Consider the following 16,730-nt stretch of genomic DNA (forward strand, 5'->3'; position numbering starts at 1 on the left):
CATCCCTATTGGAATGGCCAAAAAAAGTACTGACAATAACAAGTGTTGGTGAAGATACTGAGCAGTTGGATCTCGCTACGTTGGGAATGTAATGTTTCTTACAAAATTAAATGTATACTTATGTATGACTCAGTAAATCCACTCCTAAGCATTTACCGTAGAGTGGTGGTTCTCAACTGTGGATGAATTTTGTCCCCAAGAGACATTTGGCAATAACTGAAGACTGGAATCTATTAATAGTAACTAGATGCCAGGGACACTGTTAAACACTCTACAAATTACAGGACAGCACCCGCAACGAAGAAGTACTGACCCAAAATGTCAGTATCGCTGAGACTGAGAAATTGACTCTAGAGAATACTTGCTTATGTAATATAATTTATGTAATACTTGTTTATGTAATATAATAACATGTACGTGTATACATATATATATCATCTCTACTCATAATCATCAAAAACTGAGAACAATTCAATCATTCCCTGGGTGAATGATTAAACACACTGTGGTATATCCATACAATGGAAAACTACTCAGCAATGAAAAGGTATAGCTGTAGATGCATGGACTGACTTAGCTGAAACTCAAATACAGAGTGAAGGAAGTCAATATCAAAGGTTACATACCGTACGATTCCATTTCTATAACATCCTCACAATGACACAACTATAGTGCTGGACAACAGATTATTGGTTGCCAGGGTTTATCAGAAGAGGAAGAGAATGATTATAAGGCCGTATCATGAAGGATTATTTTAGGATGGTTAAATTGCTCTATATCCAGGTTGTGACGGCGCTTATACGACTCTATGTTGTTATTGTTTAGCTGCCAAGTTATGTCCTACTCTTTGTGACCGTGTGGACACATAGCCTGCCAGGCTCCTCTGTCTTCCACTACCTCCTGGAGTTTGCTCAGATTCATGTCCATTGAACCACTGATGCTATCTGCATATCTCATCCTCTGCCACCCCTGTTTCTTCTACCTTTAATCTTTCCCAGCATCATGGTCTTTGCCATTGAGTCAGCTCTTTGTATCAGGTGGCCAAAGTATTGGAGCTTCAGCAACAATCCTTCCAATGAACACTCAGGGTTGTTTTCCTAATTTAGGATTGACTGGTTTGATCTTCTTGCAGTCTAAGGGACTCTCAAGAGTCTTATCCAGGACCACAGTTTAAATTCATAGAGTTACATACACCTAAATAGAACCATTTTGCTGTATAATAATTTAAATATATCATCTTTTATGTATATACCACCTCCTCTTTGTCATGGCAGACTTCAAGCTGAAAAGGCTATATTCTGTACGCGTTTCCTGTATTGAAATTTTGTCCAAGGACCCTTCCCTGATTTCCTCCCAATGAAAGCTACCCTTTCCCTTCCAGGGTCCTCACAGCCATGTGTTTTTCCTTATTACATATTCTGCTGTTGGTGTCATTATCTGCCCATTTGACTTTCTCCCTGATCACAGTGTGATGAGGAAGGCAGGCATTGTGGCTTATGCATCTTGGAATGTCTGCACCCTAGCCCAGTATCAGGCTTTAGTGTGTGCATTTGTAGAACTGAGGCCCTTGGTTCCCAAGAGCATACACCTACTGGGCCAACGACAGAAAGAAGGGAGACTGCCTGCAATTTATGCCAAGTAGGCAGCCTGTATCCATGGCCTGAGATGCATAATAAGCAAAGAGATGAAGCAAAAGGACTAAGTTGAACTTCCAGTGTCAGAGAAGATGAACAAAGCTTATTAATTCACGGTAATACCAGCATGATTTCAGAACACTTTCCCTCAGCAACAACCTAGTTATTTCAATGTGATGTAGTGCTCTGCCTTCTGCCTCAGACTTTAGCCACTTGGGATCTGCATTACTGCCTTGGAAAATTGATGGGCAGTGGCACCGTCTCTTAGTTTAAGGAATTTCTGCCAGCCTTAGCAAAAAATTTTAGCATTGCAATTTCTAAGGGCATTCTTTTGCCATAGAAAAGTGATTAAAAATTGGACCAGACTGCAACAATGCCCAGCTCAAATTCATATAGTTCACCTGCCCTATCTCCTCCATGCCATCTGCTCCAGGTGTGAGCTCATCAGCTTCCACAGGTGAGGGAGTCTTATTTATATTACACTGGAAAAAGGCTGGAGAGGGGGTAATCAACATTAATGTCTTTTTCTTGAGCACCCAAGGAATTTCTTCAGATCAATGTCTCTTTTCCTTCTAAGCTGCCTGAAGATGTTAATTTTTTTTTTTTAAAGAAGATCCAATCTGCCAGATGTTTCTTGTGTCTTAAAAGCCTCTCTTCTTGAAAAAGGTGACAGACAGTGGCAGCTGGATCATTCTGGTAGAGCTGGTGCTCTAGGAGGGAAGAGGTAAGGATGAAGGCGATCTTTTCTTTCCGAGTCTTTGCACACTGAAGAGCCGAGATGGCTCTCTGTCCACCAGCACTTTGGGCAGAGGGCCTAGTTTAGAAAAGTGATGGTGTCATGGCGGATCAAAGGCAGGGGGAGAAGGAGGAGTTGGGATGGCCAGCCAGCCAGACTCAAAGCATGTTCTGTTTTCTGCCTCATTAGGAGGCACAAGAGACTTGGGTTTGAACCCTGGGTGGGCAACCCTGGAGGAGGAAATGGCAACCCACTCCAGTACTCCTGTTTGGAAAATTTCATGGACAGAGGAGCCTAGCAGGCTACAGTCCGTGGGGTCACAAAGAGTCAGACACGACTGAGCATACGTGCATGGAGAAGCCTCTTTGCAGATGCTGGGAAGTGAAAAGTGCAGAAAATTCATCCACAGGAAACAGAAACTCAGCAAGCCAAAAAAGGAGACAGAATGGAAAGCTCTAGAGAAGGTAACCTTGAGATATCTTTTTTTTTTTTCCAGCATGCTGCATGTGCATGGACGAAGGAGAGACTGGAGTTCTGCTGCCTCGCAACCCTAAGGGAAGACTGGTACCTGGGGAGTCTTCCATCTGGCTGCAGAATCCAAGCTCTTCTGTGATTGCCAAACTCTGGCAAACCCATTCTCTACTACTTTGTAGCATTGAAGTGCACTGTCCGTAACATGTCCAGGGGAAGTGGGAAAATTCAGAAACCACAGCTTTGCAGGTAGAGATGAAGCTATTCCCTCTGGGGCCCCTTACACACCTTCATACAGACTGACTCAGAATCATACCCTACAGCCCTCCATCCTGGAGGGTAGCCTTCAGCGGCAAACCTTCGTGTGTGCATGCTCAGTCATGTCCGATTCTTTGCTTCCCAGGTGGCTCAGCGGTAAAGAATCCACCTGTCAATGCGGGAGACGTGGGTGTGGTCCCTGGGTTGGGAAGATCCCCTGGAGAAGGAAATGGCAACCCACTCCAGTATTCTTGCCTGGAAAATCCCATGGACAGAGGAGCCTGGCAGGCTATAGTCCATGGGATCTCAAAAGAGTCAGACTCGACCTAGTTACTAAACAACAACAAGCCTGGACTCACAGCCCTGAAATTCCCGGATGAAATTTCTCCATATTCTGGGCAAGTCACTCAGGAGATTTCTCCTGAGCACTTCAGCGTCTTGATCTCTTTATTTAAATGGCAAAATGACGACTCTGGGGCCAGGCCCTGCTTTCTCCTCCCACTAATTTTAGTTCCCTAGGGCCAAACTTTGCTTTCATTTTCCTACAGATGGCTTTCAGCAGATTGGTCTAGTTTTCTTGTTTGTCTCCAGTGATTTCCTCTCCCTCTTTCCCCTGTCTTCTAGAAAAGTCTGAAATGAAAGCTGTCCCCGAGGGCCGTGCACAGAGGATGTGGAAGGGAGAGTGTTTGGGCAGGAGTTCCCTTTGCATGACTCAGGCCGGACTGGCAGAACCAGGAATGCCCCAACAATGATGCTCTCTGCTGCTTGGGGAAGTGCACTGCTGCTCTGAACATGGCTTTCCTGCTCTCCAGCTGGCTTTCCACTTAGATATTGATTTAGATGCTTGACAAAAGAGTGTCAAGGGCAGAGCAGGTGTAATGTTTCACCTATCGCTGCATCCGTCTATGCAGTCACATGCTCCCCTTAGGTAATCAGGCACGGGTACAGTTTTCACATGACAGCGTTTGAACCCAGAAAGCCGTCAGTCCATTTCCCCTGACAGGGGAGCTTTGTGGGGGAGGTAGATGATGGCTTCTGCTACATTCCCTCTCAGAGACACCTGACTCTGACATTAACTTCCGAACCAAAGGAAGGAATGCTGAATGCTGGAATTTCAGGATTGCTAGAGCACACCAGGTGGCTCAGTGGCAAAGAATCTGCCTGACTATGCAGGAGATGCAGGTTTGATCCCTGGGTCAGGAGGATCCCCTGGAGGAAGAAACGACAACCCACTGCAGTGTTCTTGCCTGGGAAACCCTATGGACAGAGGAGCCTGGCGGGCTATAGTCCATGGGGTCGCAAGAGTCGGACACGACTGAGCAGGCACAAAGAGCACGTGGGGGAAAGGTGCATGCCCAACGAGAACAGAAGCTTCTGGAGACCTCTCCCCTGAAGTGGCAGCTGGCTGGGTCCCCTGCTGCAGCAGCCAGCTCTCAAGACACGCATCGGCGCACCTGAAACACTCTATAAATGGAAAATACAGAACACAGCTTCTCACACTGACCCCGCCAGAAAGCACAGTGGAACCCACACAGTTGGTTAAATTTAATTTCCTGCAGAAACTTAACACAAATGCCACCTCCTCTGGCAAGTCTTCTCTAACCTATGCTGTGTTGGGCACCCCAGCTGAAGGCTTTGTTAACACCCCCAATTTCCTCCCTTGTACCACGTAGCCCACTACAATGTGCTTGCTTACTGGGGAGTCTCATCTAATAGTCAGGGAGCTGAGGGTGAGGCCCAGGTCTTACTGATTATAGCACCCCCAGGGCCTAGCACGTAATAGCCACTCATAGATGTTTTTGAAGAGGGGTTGTGGCAGGTATGTGCAGACAGTCAACAAAATAACCCTTCTGTTGACCTATCAGGGAGCCTGCAATTCTACTGGACATTTATTTCCTTGAGTTAAAAAGTTAATCCTAGGCACCGAAGCTTTATTTCCAAAATTCAAATTTCACTAGGAGAGAGAACTGCACCAGAGATGTGGGGGCACTGGTTTGAGATGAGCCCTGCAGAGCCTTGGCACGAGCTTGACCTTGTGGGGAGAGAACCAGGAATGAAGGGAAGGAGGCATTCTAGGGCCTTCATGGCATCAAGGTACAGGAATGAAGGAAAATCATTTACGGCTGGAACACTACATCTGAAAGTTGATTTCTATGTCACTTGTAGCTCTTTTCCCTGATTAAATATATATTTAGAAGCCTGAAATACATTCTTCAAACAAGCAGGGTACTAGAAACCATCACTTGGCCCACACTTGGCCCACGATGGGTCCTCAATGAACATGGCAGAACACGGCAGAACAGCTGCCTTAGAACACTGTCAGCCACATGCCTGCTTCTTTCTGTGTGGCTCTGACTTGAAAGGAGCAGAGAGGGTAGCAGGAAAACATTAGAGAAAAGGATGGGGTTTCACCACTGCAGACCCCACCACCCTTAATGATCTCGGCTCACGGGATTTGCAGCAGGGACTGATCCTCTTCATGATGGACTGGGCCTGGGAAATGGAGTCAAGCCCCAGATAGGAACTCTCCTTTCTGTGTGGGAGGCCTGAGCCCTTGACTGGCCCCAGATGCCTAAGCGGGGGCTGCGGGCATGCGTGGTGCGCACACAGGATGTTTGCTCTTGTTTCCTGCCCCGGGGCCCAGGACACTTTCAAAGGCAAGGGGCCACGCTGGGGTCCTCGGGGAGGAAAAGGGCCACTGACAGGATGGAGGATGTCCCACTTTTCCCGTGCACTCAGCGGGAGGCGCTGGCCATTACCTTTGGCTGCTGGGTTTGGTGCTTAGACCAGCTGCCACCTACACATGTTGAGAAAAGGAAGAAAGAGCAGTTAGAATGAAGGAAAAAGGGAAAAACCCCACCTCGCCCACTTGACAGGCTCCAACTGCTGCTGCCAGCCGCCTGTGAGCCGGGGACGGTCCCCTGCAAACCCCCTGCCTGACGCTGGGGCTGCCGCGGTGAGCGCTGCAGGAGTAGAGGCCTCCTCCACAGCACAGAGACAGACAAAAGGCCCCTCGAAGAGCAGTGAGCCATTCCCCAACCAGGACGCTGCTCCCTCAGCCAAGCCACATGGAGGGAACAGGCCGGCTGAGGCGAGCTGTGGGAGAAGCCAAGTGGAAAGAGTCACTGTGACAATGACAATTGGAGGAACACGAGATAGCCAACTTGCTGGAGTGTTTCTAAGCCTTTGAGGGGAGGTGAATCAGTGGAGCAGTCATGTGGAAAATGCCCTTTCTCCTCAAGGCTCTACCAGTCCCATGCTAAGGCAAAGTCATCGTTTTTCTGTTGAAAACTCTCAACAGTTTCAACAATCCTGGCTTGTTAGCATTCCACCACGTGAGAAGAAAAAGCCCATTTCCAGGAAGAAGTTGTATTTTGTAAACTTGATATTTTGTAAACTTGGGAAACGGAAGGGTCAGGCCATGTCACTCGCTAGGGGACTTCAAATTTCAAGAAAGACTTGTGTGTCTGAGTTCCTAGAACATCATGAGACAGAGAAACAGCCCCATTGGGCCAGACCACAGTGGTGAGGGGAGGTGGGGGAGGAGGGCTTGGCCTTCTTCCCTCCATGTCTGTCTGGGATTGCCTATGCCTTTGGGGGCAGCGTGAATACTTGGGAGCTGATGAAAATGCTCAGGAAGGTCACATGCCTCTGGTCAGTGGAGCCTTCCCTGGGAATCAGCTCTGTGGGTTTTCTTGGCCTGGGCCTCAGCACCCCAAAAATGTGCCCTCCACTCTGATGGGCTCCTGCACGTGCCAGTCGGGCAGACAGCAGATGCTCAAACTGCTCTGCTTGTGTCCTTAGGTCTAGGTATCACCTTGCCACAGATGGGCTGTCCATCTGCCAATCAAATGGAGGCTGGCCAGAGCATCACTGCTGGTGTGACAGCCCCACCAGAGGTCTGCGGTTTGCAGAGCAGAGTCAAGATGGCTCTATTTACTCCTGAGCAGGCAGCTTGGCTCTTGTTACCATTTTCTATGGTCTATGGGGTATGAAGGGGCTTCCCAAGTGGTGCTAGTGGTAAAGAACCTGCCTGCCAATGCAGGAGACATAAGAGATGAGGGTTCAATTCCTGGTTCTGGAAGATCCCCTGGAGGAGGACACAGCAACCCACTCTAGTATTCTTGCCTGGAGAATCCCATGGACTGAAGAACCTGGCAGGCTAGGGTCCACGGGGTCACGAAGAGTCGGACACGACCAAAGCGACTTAGCGCGCACGCACACGTGGTATGAGACCAAAAAGCCGGTTCTGAACTTTATACCGTGCCTCCAGCCAGAGCCCAGAGGCAGAGTGGCTGAGGCAGGACTGCGCTGGGGCTGCAGTGTGGGGACTACTCTAGGCACTCACTCAGCATCCCTGGAGTGGGGAGGTCTGGCTCTGAGACAACCCTCCGGTTACAGCAGGTCAAGTAGAAGCTCCTTCAGCTAGCTCTTGTGCCCTGGCCCGGGGGGAGCAGCACAGATCAGGAAGGGCTACTTTCCCCAGAACATCCTACTTGCTTTTCCAAAGGGAGACAGGGAGACCCCGCGGGTGACAGTCTTGTGATGTTTGTGTCCCAGTGAGGGTCCTTGCTGGGCTGCTGTCTCACACCCAACCTGGAAACAGCTGCTGCCAGGTGTGGAAGTAAGTCCCCAGGGAATCAGGCATTGTGATAATTTATATTTGATTTAGAAAATGATGGTCCGAACACAGACTGGTACCAAGGAGCCTGTCTTATGGCCAGTTTCCATCATTGAAAAGAGGAAGCAATTAAAAAAAAATCTTTATTTTGGCTGTGCTGGGTCTTAACTGCAGCATGCAGGATCTTTTAGCTGTAGCACGTGGGATCTAGTTCCCCGACCAGGGATCAAACCCAGTTCCACTCCACTGGGAGCATGGAGTCGTAGCCAGTGGACCACTAGGGAAGTCCCCCCAGTTTTTAAGACGGGACCATCCTGGAGGTAGGGGGGGTGATAGGGACCAGCTGGATCAAACACTGAGAGCAAATTCTGATAGGCAACCTAGAGCCATTTGATGAGAAAGGGATGGTGGACCTGATTCAAAAACAGGCTCATCAGATGCCTGGATTCACCTGGGACAGTCAGGGTTTATGTTCAGTCATCCAAGCTTAATTTTTACCAGTGCCCCCTTTCACTCTCAGAAGGAGTCCAGGTTTAAATGGCAAGTTCTGTGATCTCCCTGTTTCAAAGGATAGAGGGAGTTAGGGCCAGAAACTGATCCAGAGAGGGACACGAGGCTCATTTGGCTGACCCTGAAGCAGGGAGACAACAGCTGAGGGCCAGCGCCATTCATCCTCAAGCATGTTTAGAATTGCAAGCTTGTCGACAATGTCCAGGCACAGATTTTCGGAATGTGGTTGCCGGATGGGTCTTTGAAATAATCTCATTCAATATCTTTTATCAGAAGAGGACACTGGACTGAAAGAGGTCAAAATGACCTGCCAAGGTCACACGCTGGAGCCTGGTAGAGTGGAGACCAGACTTGCCCTCAATGGACCAGGCCCAGCTGCTCTGTTCTGAGACAGTGGAAAGGGTTAACTCTGAAAGATGCTGCCAAGGGAACAGATGCACCGGCTCTGGCTTGGCAACCTCCGGACAGAGCTGTGAATGGTCCACGGCCTGAGGCTGAGGAGGCAGGACAGAGACCAGAGACAGGAGCAGGGTCCAGCTGCTGCGTGAGCTCAGGCATGGGGCTGTGGCTCACGAGCAATCTGGAGCCGCAGGGGAGTGGGGAGTGGGGCAGAGGTGAGGTACAGATGAGCTCTCCAGGGCTGTGACAGCAAGGAGAACTAGGAATGAAAGAAGAGGGACCTCCCTGGTGGTCTGGTGGCTGTCTCTGAGCCTCTAATGCTCAGATGACATGGGTTCAATCCCTGGTTGGGGAACTAAGATCCCACACGCCAGGGGCAACTAAGCTCCACAAGAGAAGCCAGCATGCCACAATGGAGCTCCAGTGAGGCCAAGATGAAAACAAGGAAAAAGAAAGAGTGAAGAAACAGGTCAATACAGGGACTGAAAGTGAATGGGGTCGTAAGTCATTTATGGAATCTAAATCTTTTCTGTGGATCAAATCGTAGTGAAATCTGCCCGCGAGGCAAACCCTAATGACAGCTGTCCTACCCTTGGCATCTCTTCCCCAGCCCCTTAATAGGGCCACAGTGGTGGGAAAAACCTAAGTCATCAATAGCCTTGACCTCTACTTGGCATCTGGAGGAGGAAATGGCAGCCCAGTTCAGTATTCTTGCCTGGGAAATCCCCTGGACAGAGGAGCCTGATGGGCTACAGTCCATGGGGTCTCAAAGAGTCAGACACAACTGAGCATTCACACAGCTGGGGAAACTGAGTCATGGAGGAGCCAGCTTCTTCCTGCCTCACAGTATTCTCAGAAAACGGGGTGTGACTGACACCAAGCTGAGAGACGGATCCCATGCAGCAGCCACAGCACGGCACCCTCAGCGTCATTAGTCTTACCTCCTGTGTGGCTCTGCTGTGGCCAAGGTGGCAGGTTTTCTGTGAATCTGCCCATCTGGGCAGAGGTCCCAGGAAGAAGCTCAGACTGAGGGTCCAAAGCACTGGCTTTGTGGCCCCAAAGCTACTGCCCAGCAACTAGCGGAGGACCACGGCTTCTCCCTGTCCTGCTCTTCTTGGTTGTCACACGAGGGCTCTGGTTTCTGCCATCTCCAAAGCCTCCCTCTCCGGTTCTGTTTTCCCAGGGGTGTTGGACATGGGCTTAACTGCTATGTGTTCATCTTTTGCACCTTCCCTGCAGTCTGTTTCTAGAGCACTCTCACAGATGGTGAAATATCTACCCTTAGGTCTCAAGTGGGGGCTTCCCAGGTGGCGCAGTGGTAAAGAATCAGCCTGCCAATGTAGGAGATGCAAGAGATGTGAATTTAATCCCTGGATGGGTCGGGAAGATCCCCTGGAGTAGGAAATGGCAACCAACTCCAGTATTCATGTCTATTGATCCAGTATTCATCCCATGGACAGAGGAGCCAGTTAGGCTACAGTCCATGGGGTCACAAAGAGTCAGACATGACTGAAGCGACTGAGCACACACACACAAGTCTCCAAGTATCCAGAATGGTGTAAGGATGTCACAGTATGCATGCAAAATACAACTTTTAAAAAACCTCAGAGTCAGTCTCCATCTGCATTTTTTTGCCTGAAACAACTTTCACTCAATGAGGTAGAGTTAAATATTTAAGCTGGTTGCAGAGAATACAGGAAGTGAACAGCTCGCCCAAGTAAACATAAACTGGACCGCAGGCTGGTTGCAGTCAGAACGATTTACTGTCACCCTGAGCGTGTTCTCCCACAGAGCCATCTACAAAAATCCTGCACACCACTGTCACGCCCACATGATGCTCTCTGAGATGTGACATTAAAAAACCTCAATCTCCTGGAAAAAAAATCATAAAACAGTTTCAGTATATATGAACTGAGCACTCGTTTTTGTTCAGTGAAATTTCTTTGATGATGCTGGTTCAAATAACTACAGATATTGAGAAAACAGCCACAGACGTCATCCTCGGTCGCAACAGCCACAGAGTCTGCAGAGACCAACGGGAAAGACATGAAATAGTCAATGTCACTGGAGACTATTCCAGGACACCTTGGGCTATCTGAACCCTCTTCCACTCCCAACTGCTAGTTTTTTTTAAATTAATTTTTATTGGAGTATAGTTGAATTATAATGTTGTGTTAGTTTCAGGTGTACAGCAAAATGAATCAGTGATTTTGATACATACGCACATGCTGCTGCGGCTAAGTCGCTTCAGTCGTGTCCGACTCTGTGCGACCCCAGAGACAGCAGCCCACCAGGCTCCCCCGTCCCTGGGATTCTCCAGGCAAGAACACTGGAGTGGGTTGCCATTTCCTTCTCCAGTGCATGAAAGTGAAAAGTGAAAGTGAAGTCGCTCAGTCGTGTCGGACTCTTAGCGACCCCATGGACTGCAGCCCACCAGGCTCCTCTGTCCATGGGATTTTCCAGGCTCACCCTATTTTAGATTCTTTTCCTATATAGGTCATTACAGAGTATGCAATTGTCAGTTTCTAGCCAAATGTTCCCAAGGAGACAGCCTGGGGCAGTGTGTGCATGGCAGTAGGGGGCGGGTGAGAAAGTAAAAGGAAGGGACTTTCCTGGCAGTCCAGTGGTTAAGACTTCACTTTCCAAAACAGGGTGGCAGGTTCAATCCCTGATCAAGGAACTAAGATCCTACATGCCTTGTGGTCAAAAAACCAAAACTGTAAAACAGAAGCAATATTGTAAGAAATTCAATAAAGACTTAAACAATGGTCCAGATGAAAAAATAAGTCTTTAAAGAAAAACTGAGAGAAGGAAGAGGCTTTGAGTGGCATCTCTCTCTATATTCTCCCTATGGATGTGAAGACAGTGGCCACAGCATCCCAGTCATGGAGGCCTTGGGGACAGCGAGACGCAAGCCTGGTCTGGTCTCCTGGCACCGGGCTCCATGCTCTGACCTCTCCGTCCCATGCTGCCTCTGAGATGCCCAGGTCACCTCCATGCAGGGCTCAGCAGCAGGACCAAGCGGCCCACAGTAGGTTCAGCCCACAGAGGTATGGAGAGGGGAACACAGGGCAAGATGGACATGAGGAGGAGAATAAGACAGAAACAGGACGGAGGAGATGGTGGGAGAAAAATGCGGGACCAAACAAGAGGAAAGAACTAAAACTGCCACAGCCCGGCCGCCTGGAAGGACTGGGAGCACCTACAGGTCCATCAGCAGATGGGTGGGTGAAGAAGCTGCGGCACATACACACAGCAGAATGTACACAGGATACAAAGGAACAAAACGGGGTCCTTTGTACAGACGTGTACAGAGACAGAGGAGACAGGTTTGATCGCTGGGTTAAGGAGATCCCTTGGAGGAGGGTGTGGCAACCCACTCCAGTATTCTTGCCTGGGGAATCCCACTGACAGAGGAGACTGGTGGGCTACAATCCACAGGGTCACAAAGAGCTGGACACAATGGAAGGGACTGAGCATAGCACTCACAGCATGGAATCTAGAAAAGGGTGCAGGTGAACTCATTTTCAGGGCAGGGAGAGAGGTGTGGGTGCAGAGAGTGGGCATGCGGACACGGGCGGGGAGGGGAGACTGGGGCAGACTGAGAAGGTAGAGCTGACATATATACCCCACCACGTGTGAGACAGGGAGCCGGTGGGAGCCCACGTGTAACACAGGGAGCTCAGCCCGGCGCTCCGTGACGACCTCAAGGGTGGGGTGGCAGGAAGGCCAAAGAGGAAGGGGATGTATGCACATGTAAAGCTGATTCACTTTGTTGCACAGCAGAAACTAACACAACATTGTACAGCAATTATACTCCATTAATAAAATAAAATTAAAAACATTTAAATTCAAAAAAAAGAGGTGAGTATCTGGGACCCAAGAGCTACTCTATGTTCACAGCAATACTGCCTGTACCTGGCAGGAAGGTGATCCTGCGGGAATGGGCCTCGGTGGGGAGAACCAAGAACTTGGAGTGGACAACCTCAAAATGCCAAGCAAAGCTCCTGTGCCTCCGTGGATGCCATTCAAAGTCAGCATATTAGAACCAGGACTCTGGTGGGTCAGTTCTCCTGGGCAAGCCCAAAGTCTGGTATTAGAACTTCTGTTTATAAAATCAACATTACTGAAAGCTTAAAAAAAAAAAAAAAAGACAGACTGAAAATATCACATCTTAGGCAAATGAGTTGAAAATCCCTTTTAGTGATGCCCTCTATTTTCCACCCATTTCTAGAGTCAGAGAACACCTGGCATGGTATTTAGGTAAAGAAATGCAATCCCTGGCACACGTGGCTTCCTGACGACACAGAACTGCAGTGACATCACGGAAATGCAGATGCCTCCTGGTCAGCCCAAGGAGTCTCCAGGAGAGAACAGCCTTAGCCATGGGTGGAAAAGAATGTATGTTCCTTAGTCATCTGCTGGTGGCTACTGCTTTCTGCCTTCAATGCCCAAGTTTTAATTAAATGCAGGCAGGGTGTTGGTCAGGCTCTCTCACACGTTTGGCTCAACCCACATGTACAACCAAAATGTAGATAGACCACACCTGTTCTCCTTTGTCCATTCGGAAGGAAACAAAGGGATGGGCACCGAGAAAAAAAGAGTCTGTCTCCCACTCAAGGGGGAGGAAGCGATGACATCAGATGCCCCTTCCTGTCGTTCATATGAACAGTCTCATTTGTGAAGCGCTCCCCAGTGACGAAAGCGAGGATGTGGCAGACTCGGGATGCATGGAATCCTTTGTCTTAATTAAAAAGTACGGTGAGAGTCATGGAATTTGGCCAAGCCTCATAAATCTGCTCAGAGAATCAAGGCTCTGTCAGATAAGCTTAAGTAGAACCCCCTGAGCCCTCTGGAGAATTGCATAGATCCCCGCTCGTGGCTGACACCCACTTTGCCGTCACTTTGCTGCTCTCTGAGGACAGCGGCCGTGCTCATTAACCAGCAATCCTCCTACCCGCTGATGACAAGTGTATCCCCGAGGAGCGCAGAATTCAGAGATGATAAATTTACTCCTGCCTGTAAGAGTGAATCTCTCCTTAGGGCAATAAAAGTGCTGGGAGGCTCTCAGGCATCAGGGCTTCCTTTCAGGAACATACCTGCTTTAACAAATCCTGGTCCTCTTGGTCAGGACAGTTCCTTACAGCCAGGCAAAACTGCTCTAAAGTAACTGGAAAGGAAGAAAAAGAAAGAGTGAGTGGCCTCCCTGTGGGCCCTGAGCCTCTCTGTACAGAGAAGGACATCGTGGTGTTAACCCACAGAGGTGACATGCCACCGTCTTTCCTTGGTGATACCTTCGAGGGGAACAGAGCCCGCCCTGGGGAGGTGGAGGGCAAGGCTGGCACAACCACGTCACCCTTGTGAGCTGGGATTATCACATGAGAGCCCGGGGCCGTGACCACCAGCAAAGCTCCATCCTGAAATGGTACCAATGAGCTTATTTACAAAACAGAAATAGAGTCACAGATGTAGGAAGCTTATGGTTATCAGGGGGGAGCAGGGGCAGGGGGATACGCTGGGAAGCTGGGACTCACATCCACACTACTATACGTAAAATAGATGGCTAATAAGGGCCTACCGTATAGCACAGGGTGTGTGTGTGTGTGTTAGTTGCTCAGCTGTATCTCACTTTTTGTGATCCCATGGACTAGCCCGCCAGGCTCCTCTGTCCATGGGATTCTCCAGGCAAGAATACAGGAGTGGGTTGCCATTCCCTTCTCCAGGGAATCTGCCCAACCCAGAGACTGAACCTGCGTCTCCTGCACTGCAGGCAGATTCTTTACCGCCCGAGCCACCAGGGAATCCCCAATAATAAATAGTAAAAACCAAGCCACCGGGAGGGTCATACAGCCCATCCTGCCCCCAGTGACCACACTGCATGTCCATTCCCTGTGACCACCACCTAGAGGACTCCACCTGCCTCTGTAAATCTGGCAGTGCTACGTTTTCTATCTCAAGTTTCCATTGTGATCCCTGCACAATCCCCACCAAGTCTTCTCTTGGTATGAATGATGGGACCCCAGTGTTGACTCAAGCAAACCCCACTAACTCTCCCAAATATTTCAGGTTGAGTCTCCCCAACCATCTTTCTCCAACAAGATGGTGGAGAGAAACCAAGAATATTTGCAAAACAATATTCACAATCCATCTTAGCTGGCCACGAACACTCTAGGAATGTTAACCAAGATGATTTACACAAACGACATTCCCCTTCTCCATGCTGGTGGCCTCGATCTCACTCACGGCCACTCATGTGAGCACCCTTTTCTATTTCAGTCTAAATAAGCACAAAACCACAACTGCCTCCAATGCTTTGACTGTGTTGGTTCACTCTTGAAAGTGCTCCCATGATTCCCTGCCACCCTCAGATTACTTAAATCCATCTCTTTTGACAAGCATTAAAACTTTAACCGAGTGAACCCAGGTAGACTTCTTTCCAGACTCAAAGCTATGTTCACTCTACCTGTCATCACTCTTCACTGTCATCTGCTGGGCAGTCTCACCTCCTGCCTTTGAGAGCAGCATAGCTCACCCTTCCCATCCAACTGCTCCAAACCACTCACCATCCCTCGGGTCTAGCCCATCCTCCGCAGAGCCCACAAAAACTGGTAGAAACATACCAAGCCTCAAGACGGAGGGACGGTCTGATTCCACTGTTCTGACCTCCAGGTCTAGATGTCATGTTTAAACATGCAGATATTTTAAAAAGCATTATATCAGCAAAAATGAATTGTCATCAAGAAAGCAAGCATGGTCTGGGAATTTTTTATTATCGTTTTCAATGTTACCTATAAAATACAATTCACTAGAGAGTTTTCCTCTATGACTATGCTCCTCTGCAGTCGTAACTGTGGTTGGTTGTATCCCATGCTGACTACTTCTCCCAAGTCTAAAGTTCTGCTCTCATCTGAGTAAAATGTGTGCGGATTGTGCAACGGGCTTCTCTGGTTGTGGTGTGTGGCCTTCTTGCTGTGGTGGCTTCTCCTGTTGCAGGGCAGGGGCTCTAGGGCACGGGCGCTTCAGTAGTCGTGACAAACAGCCTTAATTGCCCCTGGCATGTGGAATCCTCCTGGACAGGGATCAAAACTGTCCCCTGCATCGGCAGGCAGACTGTTACCCACTGTGCCACCAGGGAAGTCCCAGCTTGGGTTTTAGCCCAAACTTCATTCTTTGCCCATCCTGCCCGACAGGCCTCAAGTCACAGCCCAGTTTTTGGAGCTGGGCGGAAGTGCATTTGTGGGGACACAGGGCTCCCCAGGGAGGGGAGTAGGAGGGGAGCTTCTCCTTAACTGGCCGGCTCCGTTTCATGAATCGATCACCCCTCACACCTTCGATACAAACAACAAGAGCCCATCCTGACAACGGCAGGTCAACAGAAGCAGGGTTCACCGAGTCCTCAGTCGTTCCCTCGCCTTAGAGCGAGTCAGGGTAACACGTGCTCTTGTGCCCAATGCGGGATTCTTGCCAGCCTCCTCCATTCCGGTTTCTACCGAGGCCGACTTGAAAGAGGAAAGAGGGCCAGAGACCGCTGACAGAGTAGGGGGGAGGGAGGGCGGGTCTGGGCCCAAGTCATCATCACGGCATCGCACAGCGACAGACACACGGGGCTTCACTCCCGTCTCCTCCACCTGCCTCCACATTTAAACAGGCAGGAAAACCCAAACCCTCACAAAGAAAGCAGCTGTGCTATCTACTTTCTTCTCCTTCACGGCTGATTCAAGGAGCCGCCTGCCTCAGGAGGAGGAAAGATGTAGCCCAGCCAGCGTGTGCTCAGGGTCACTCTGGGTCTCTCTCTTCAGAGACTCTGGAGGCAGCTTTCTTCCCGAGTTCACATCCATTGTTGTAACTGCTCCTAAGTGTCCCCATCTGTTCATTTCAGTGGGGGCCACAGAGGTTTCCACCCATCTGAGTAAGTCAAGCCCTCTTTGGTTCAGCCTTTCCACCTTGTGTGACAAAAAGATCAGCCTGCAGACACAGGGAGAACAGTAGATTTTTAGATAACATACCTGTTAGCTGTGAGGTTGTTAGCTTTGAGGTTGGGGAGTGAGGCGAGGGGGCTGCATAGAAAAAAATGACCCAAGTGAAGTTAAAAAAAAAAAGA

The 16,730-nt window shown here is 49.3% G+C and overlaps 1 protein-coding gene across 3 annotated transcripts in view; it reads right to left on the reverse strand.

Moving 5' to 3' along the window:
- ACOXL (acyl-CoA oxidase-like) overlaps window positions 1-16,730 on the reverse strand; it is a 332,871-nt gene that overhangs the window by 39,746 nt on the left and 276,395 nt on the right. For all 3 annotated transcript variants that reach the window (XM_010829556.1, XM_010829558.1, XM_010829557.1), the window contains exon 17: window positions 13,729-13,799. In XM_010829556.1, the coding sequence (XP_010827858.1) occupies window positions 13,729-13,799 (71 nt within the window). The remainder of the gene's footprint in view (window positions 1-13,728; window positions 13,800-16,730) is intronic.

Source organism: Bison bison, unplaced genomic scaffold (genome assembly GCF_000754665.1).
Source record: "Bison bison bison isolate TAMUID 2011002044 unplaced genomic scaffold, Bison_UMD1.0 scf7180017864508, whole genome shotgun sequence".
NCBI classification, from domain to species: domain Eukaryota; kingdom Metazoa; phylum Chordata; class Mammalia; order Artiodactyla; family Bovidae; genus Bison; species Bison bison.